The sequence below is a fragment of the Cupressus sempervirens genome, chromosome 1 (genome assembly GCF_028749045.1).
Source record: "Cupressus sempervirens isolate cs-2001-9-10 chromosome 1, ASM2874904v1, whole genome shotgun sequence".
NCBI classification, from domain to species: domain Eukaryota; kingdom Viridiplantae; phylum Streptophyta; class Pinopsida; order Cupressales; family Cupressaceae; genus Cupressus; species Cupressus sempervirens.
Genome location: NC_143118.1, coordinates 433,366,113 through 433,373,168, shown reverse-complemented (window position 1 = coordinate 433,373,168; position 7,056 = coordinate 433,366,113). Strand labels below are relative to the sequence as shown.

The 7,056-nt window shown below is 41.2% G+C and overlaps 2 protein-coding genes across 2 annotated transcripts; one reads left to right on the top strand and one right to left on the bottom strand.

The window, feature by feature from the left end:
- Positions 1 to 365: 365 nt before the first annotated feature.
- LOC149578139 (uncharacterized) lies at positions 366 to 1,126 on the bottom strand. Its single transcript, XM_089799409.1, has 2 exons — positions 848 to 1,126; positions 366 to 737 (listed from the first exon to the last, which is right to left on the bottom strand). The coding sequence occupies exons 1-2, from the start codon at positions 1,124 to 1,126 to the stop codon at positions 366 to 368; spliced, it is 651 nt and encodes a 216-aa protein (XP_089655535.1).
- Positions 1,127 to 3,265: 2,139 nt separating this feature from the next.
- LOC149578138 (uncharacterized) lies at positions 3,266 to 5,590 on the top strand. Its single transcript, XM_089799400.1, has one exon. It carries the CDS (start codon positions 3,266 to 3,268, stop codon positions 5,588 to 5,590), a length of 2,325 nt encoding a protein of 774 aa, XP_089655526.1.
- The last annotated feature ends 1,466 nt before the right edge of the window (positions 5,591 to 7,056 follow it).

Here is a 7,056-nt window from a genome sequence, read left to right as displayed (position 1 = left end):
TATGCAAAGAAGAAAAGAAACAAGGAGCACGACACAACGATAAAGAGAAAAGACACCAAACATAATGAACAATAACAAAAAAAAATTAAAATTAAAAAGGAAGAAAAAAGCAAGAAAAAGTGAAAAAAGAAGGAAGGAAGGAGGAACCAAGAAAAGAGAGGACAAGACGAGGGAGGTTGAGGCAGAGAACAAGAAGGGGGAGAGCCACGACACAAAGGATAGGCTACACAAGAGGCAGAGGAGCGAGCAAGACTAGGGAAGAAGAGAGGAGAAAGGACAGGGAGGGGGGACGCTGAAGGACGGTGACGACTATCCAATGAACTTAATAATGGTTGCCAAGACTGGCTCAAAGACCAACCATCCTCTCAATTGAGATTAAGGGGATGGTGGTTAATTTCAATGGCTTCCATTAACTTTCTCTTGAAGTAGTTATCTTCCTTGACAAGGATTTGGGTGCTCTCGAGACAAATATGGTGTTTGGTTGCAGATGAGTGCTCTGCTATAGCAGATTTTTGGACCCTTCCATGTTTGATGTCTGCACCATGCTCCCTAATTCTAGTCTGGAATGAGCGACCCGTTTCTCCTATGTAGGCTACACCACAAGAGCAAACAATCTTGTAGACTCCTGGGTCAAGAAGAGCGTCCCTGGAGTCCTTAAGAGGGGGCACATAGTTACGGACCCTGGATAGGGGCTTGAAGGCAACCCTGAGTCCTTTCTTGGATAAGATTTTGGAAATCTTTTGGGATATACCATCAACAAAAGGAAGGGCAACGTTCAAGGGAGGAGGAGACAAGATAGATTTGGGGTTGGCACTGGCGAGAAAGAAAGATTGGCTTGGTTAAGTGCCTTAGAAATTTGCTTATGAGAGTAACCGTTAAGCTTGAAGACTTGGCGGAGATGGGCCAACTCCTGGTTTAAGTTGTCATCATCAAAAATTCTAAGGGCTCTAAGAGCAAGGGTCTTGAGGATGCCAACCTTTTGGTTGGGGTGATGGTGAGATGAAGAGTGGAGGTATAAATCAGTGTGGGTGGCCTTGCGATGCACACATCGGCTAAGGCTTCCATCTGCCTTCTTGATGAGAAGAACATCGAGGAAAGGTAAATGGTTGTTTGACTCAAGTTCCATCATGAAGGAGATGTTAGAGGATAAGTTGTTGATGTGCTAGTGGAACTCCACAAGTTTTTCATGACCATGTGGCCAACACACATTTGTGTCATCCACATATCGCTTCCACCATTTGGGTTTAAGGGGGAAAGAGTGGAGGGCCACTTCCTCAAAACACTCCATATAAAGGTTGGCGATGACCGGGGAGAGGGGAGAGCCCATAGCCACCCCGTCAACTTGCTCATAGAAGACACCTTGGAAGGAAAAGAAAGTGGACCTCAAACATAAATCCATTAAGGAAGCAATTTCCTCACCCATCTTCTCCTTGATGATGTCAATTGAGTCAAGAATCAGCACCTTGGTGAAGAGAGAAACCACATCGAAACTCACCAAGATGTCATCTTGCTCCATCTTGACATCTTTGGTAAATTGGATGAAGTGGCTAGAATCTTTGAAAAAGGTGTCAAAATTTCCCACCAATGGGGAGATAAGCTTGGCAAGATGAGATTCCAAACCATAGGTTGGCGACCCAATGGTGTCAACAATGGGTCGAAGAGGGATGCCATCTTTATGAATTTTCGGTACCCCATAGATGCGAGGGGTTACTTCTTTGGATGGAAATAATTTTTTCTTAGTGGTTTCATCAAAAGAGGATCTGGATACAACAGCCTTGACAAGCTTGAGAATCTTCAAACAAGGGTTACGAGGAAGGATTCTGTAGCTATTCGAGTCAGAGAGCAAAACCCGCATCTTGGCAACATAATCATGCTTGTTCATGATCACAGTGGCATTACCTTTGTTATCCTTGGTGATGACAATATCATTGTTGGCAACTAAATTCTTGAAGGCACACAACTCAGCTTTAGGGAAGTTGAGTCTGGGCGGTTTGGCATGTTTGAGGGCGACAACACATTCCTGTCTAACCTCTTCCGCAAAATCAGGGGAGAGGGAGCGAATAGCCTGCTCGATCTCAACAAGAAATTTAATGTGAGGAATAGATCGAGGAGCACAGGCAAAGTTGAGACCACGTTTCAAAAAATTAAAAGAAAGATGGTCAATAATGGCATGAGATAAGTTGACCACAAGTTTATTCTCCCAATCAAGCACAGTGCGGTGGGAAAGAGAAGGGGAACACGAACGGTCCCTAATAGAGTTAGCAACAAGGTTCAAGGGCTGATCCACATGGTTAACGGAAAGAGGGAATACATTAGAGCCGCTAGGAAGCTAGAGAGGCTCCCACTTTGACATCGCCATAGTGGGGGACGAAGGAGCAAAATCCAAGTTGTCCAAGCAGGGGGCTTGAACGGTTGACAATGACTCACTCTTATTAATGGCGACAGGATTCATATTTAAAGAGTGAGGGGCACGATGGGAAGCAACAACTACCACATTAGAAAGAGAAAAACCATCAACCTGACAAGGAACATTGGATGAAGGGGCAGGAACAGAGTTAAAGATGCAAGTGGCCTACACGTTAGTCAACAACTCACTCATATTTAGGGTGATAAGACTTGCATTTAACAAGTGAGGGGCTCGATGGGATGCACCAACTACAGAGTTAAAAAGAGAAAAACCACCAAACTGACAATGCATGTCATGAGAGTCCAAAGGGTAGGTAGACGTACCTACACCACCCATGATGGAGCCATTGGGAGAAGATGACCGTTGGGCGAAGTCAACGACGAGGCAAGATGCAGGTCGATCTGGGAGCTCCAGTCTGGGCAACTCTTCAATGACTTAAGGAACAATCAAACAGTACCCACGAGGAGTGGGTCTACCTACTCCATCCACTACGTGATGGTTTGTATGAGGCAGGGGAGGTGAGACTACAAAAGCTTGGCTCATGGCGGATAGCACTGGAATAGGTAGAGTATCTACCATAGTGATACTGCTTGATAAACTGTTGGTGAAGGGTGAAAGTCCTAGCTGCAATGAGGAGCACTGCAGAGTTGGATGAACATCGAATGAATGAGATTAAGAAGCTCGATGCCCACCACGAGAATGTCTAAGAAGAGAACAAAACTTTAACTTCTGTCTTTGGATGCAAATAGCTTGACAACCCAAGGCCCGATTGTAAGAAGAGGTATCTAACCGCACCCATAGGTCAGGGTGTAGCAAGGTGGCCAACTCAAGATGGAGGGGCATCAACCTTGCATTGAGATGGTTGATGGTTCTCCTGGTGGACTGGATTACCGATTTGAGGAGGGAGAGGCCAGCTCGAAGGAAAATATGCTTGGTATGCACGCTCCACAGGTGGTGGCTGAAAATGGTTCTCTTTCTAATGTGATAGTTGTTGCTTCCCATCATGCCCCTCACTCTTTAAATACGAATCATGTCACCATTAATAAGAGTGAGCCGTTGTCCAACGTGCAAGCCCCTTGCTTGGACAACTTGGATTTTTCTCCTTCGTCCCCCACTATGGCAACATCAAAGTGGGAGCCTCTCCAGCTTCCTAGCGGCTCTAATGTATTCCCTCTTGCCATTAACCATGTGGATTGGCCCTTGAACCTTGTTGCTAACTCTATTAGGGACCGTTCGTGTTCCCCTTCTCTTTCCCACCGCACTATGCTTGATTGGGAGAATAAACTTGTGGTCAACTTATCTCATGCCATTATTGACCATCTTTCTTTTAATTTTTTGAAACATGGTCTCAACTTTGCTTGTGCTCCTCGATCTATTCCTCACATTAAGTTTCTTGTTGAGATCGAGCACGCTATTCACTCCCTCTCCCCTAATTTGGCGAAAGAGGTTAGACAGAACTGTGTTGTCACCCTCAAACGTGCCAAACCGCCTAGACTCAACTTCCCTAAAGCTAAGTTGTGTGCCTTCAAGCATTTAGTTGCCAACAACGATATTGTCATCACCAAGGCTGACAAAGGTAATGCCACTGTGATCATGAACAGGCATGATTATGTCGCCAAGATGCGGATTTTGCTCTCTAACTCAAATAGCTACAGAATCCTTCCTCGTAACCCTTGTTTGAAGATTCTCAAGCTTGTCAAGGCTTCCGTATCCAGATCCTCCTTTGATGAGACCACTAAGAAAAAATTGTTGCCATCCAAAGAAGTAACCCCTCGCATCTATGGGGTACCAAAAATTCATAAAGATGGCATCGCTCTTCGACCCATTGTTGACACCATTGGGTCACCAACCTATGGTTTGGCATCTCATCTTGCCAAGCTTATCTCCCCATTGGTGGGAAATTCTGACACCTTTGTCAAAGATTTTAGCAACTTCGTCCAATTTACCAAAGATGTCAAGATGGAGCAAAATGACATCTTGGTGAGTTTCGATGTGGTTTCTCTCTTCACCAAGGTGCCGATTCCTGACTCAATTGACATCATCAAGGAGAAGATGGGTGAGGAAATTGCTTCCTTAGTGGATTTATGTTTGAGGTCCACTTTGTTTTCCTTCCAAGGTGTCTTTTATGAGCAAGTTGACGGGGTGACTATGGGCTCTCCCCTCTCCTCGATCATCACCAACCTTTATATGGAGCGTTTTGAGGAAGTGGCCCTCCACTCTTTCCCCCTTCAACCCAGATGGTGGAAGCGATATGTGGATGACACAAATGTGTGTTGGCCACATGGTCATGAAAAACTTGTGGAGTTCCACCAGCACATCAACAACTTATCCTTTAACATCTCCTTCATGATGGAACTTGAGTCAAATAACCATTTACCTTTCCTCAATGTTCTTCTCATCAAGAAGGAAGATGGAAGCCTTAGCCGATGTGTGCATTGCAAGGCCACCCACACTGATTTATACCTCCACTCTTCATCTCACCATCACCCCAGCCAAAAGGTTGGCATCCTCAAGACCCTTGCTCTTAGAGCCCTTAGAATTTGCGATGATGACAACTTAAACCAGGAGTTGGCCCATCTTTGCCAAGTCTTCAAGCTTAACAGTTACTCTCATAAGCAAATTTCTAAGGCACTTAACCAAGCCAAATCTTTCTTTCTCGCCAGTGCCAACCCCAAACCTCTCTTATCTCCTCCTCCCTTGAACGTCACCCTTCCTTTTGTTGATGGTATATCCCAAAAGATTTCCAAAATCTTGTCCAAGAAGGGACTCAGAGTTGCCTTCAAGCCCCTATCCAGGGTCTGTAACTATGTGCCCCCTCTTAAGGACTCGAGGGACGCTCTTCTTGACTCAGGAGTCTACAAGATTGTTTGCTCTTGTGGTGTAGCCTACATAGGAGAAACAGGTCGCTCATTCCAGACTAGAATTAGGGAGCATGGTGCAGACATCAAACATGAAAGGGTCCAAAAATTTGCTCTAGCAGAGCACTCATCTGCAACCAAACACCATATTTACCTCGAGAGCACCCAAATCCTTGTCAAGGAAGATAACTACTTCAAGAGAAAGTTAATGGAAGCCATTGAAATTAACCACCATCTCCTTAATCTCAATCGAGAAGATGGTTGGTCTTTGAGCCAATCTTGGCAACCATTATTAAGTTCACTGGATAGTCGTCACCGTCCTTGAGCGTCCCCTCTCCCTGTCCTTTCTCCTCTTTTCTTCCCCGGTCTTGCTCGCTCCTCTGCCTCTTGTGTAGCCTATCCTTTGTGTCGTGGCTCTCCCCGTTCTTGTTCTCTGCCTCAACCTCCCTCGTCTTGTCCTCTCTTTTCTTGGTTCCTCCTTCCTTCTTTCTTTTTTCTCTTTTTCTTGCTTTTTTCTTCCTTTTTAAATTTTTTTTTTTGTTTTTGTTTTTGTTGTTCATTATGTTTGGTGTCTTTTCTCTTTATCATTGTGTCGTGCTCCTTGTTTCTTTTCTTTTTTGCATATATATATATATATATATATATATATATATATATATATATATATACTCATTTTCTTCGTTATAATAGTATATTTATTATTTCTATGCTTTAGTAGCTTTCTTGCCTTTTTCTTTAGTTTTTCTTCCTTGTTAGTTTTTTATTACTATTCTTTTTGTTTGGTGCAATTTATTTGCTTCGTGCCCCTTTGCTTTTATATATATATATATATATATATATATATTAATACTATGCTATAATAGTATTAATGTATATTATTATTATCTCCTTAGTATTAATATATAGTTTTAGTAACATTTTTTATAGCTATCATAGTTTTTATTTTTATTTTTTACTTTTATTATTTTATTTTTTATTTTTTATTATTGCAACTATAATAGGGTTAATAGTTGGTATTAATATATACATTAATACTAGTCCATAATAGTATTAATATATATTATTATAGCTATAGTATTATATATATTTCATTATTTTTTTGCAATAGTATTATTTTTTTGCCATAGAGACAATAGTATTTATATTTATTGTTTATTTATATTATTATCATTTTGTTTTATTTGTATCAATGTATAGTATTAATTTGCTATAACGGTATTAATATATATATATATATATATATATATATATATATATATATATATATATATATATATATATTAATACTATTATTATTAATTTATATTTAACATCTCCTTTCTTTTTTAGCGCTTTTAGTTTTCTTTTTTTATGTGCTTTTGCCTCTCAATTGCTTTGTTCTTTACTTTTTAATATCTCTAATTCTCTGCATGGGAGGCTCTTACACTTGCTCTAGTTTAGGTTCGTTTTATTTTGTCTCTTGTTTTTTATTTCCTAGGGGTAATGTCAATTTTTACTCCTTATTTTTAAGTTTCTTCTTAATTTTCTCTCCCATGGGCCCCCCTTTTAGTTTTTTATTGTCTTCTCCTCTATCCACCTCACTTTCTACCAACCTTTTTCCCTTATTAACCCCTAGTCTGGCTTGATCTGCTCACTTTTTCATTCTTGCATTCTCTCATCCTGATGATGGATCACAGAGTGTAATCCAAAACGTTGATGCTAAAAAAATGAACACAGTCAAATCCAGAAGCAAAGGATTAAAAAGTCTAATGGATTGTGGAAACCTAATCAGATTGAAATTCCCAATTATTA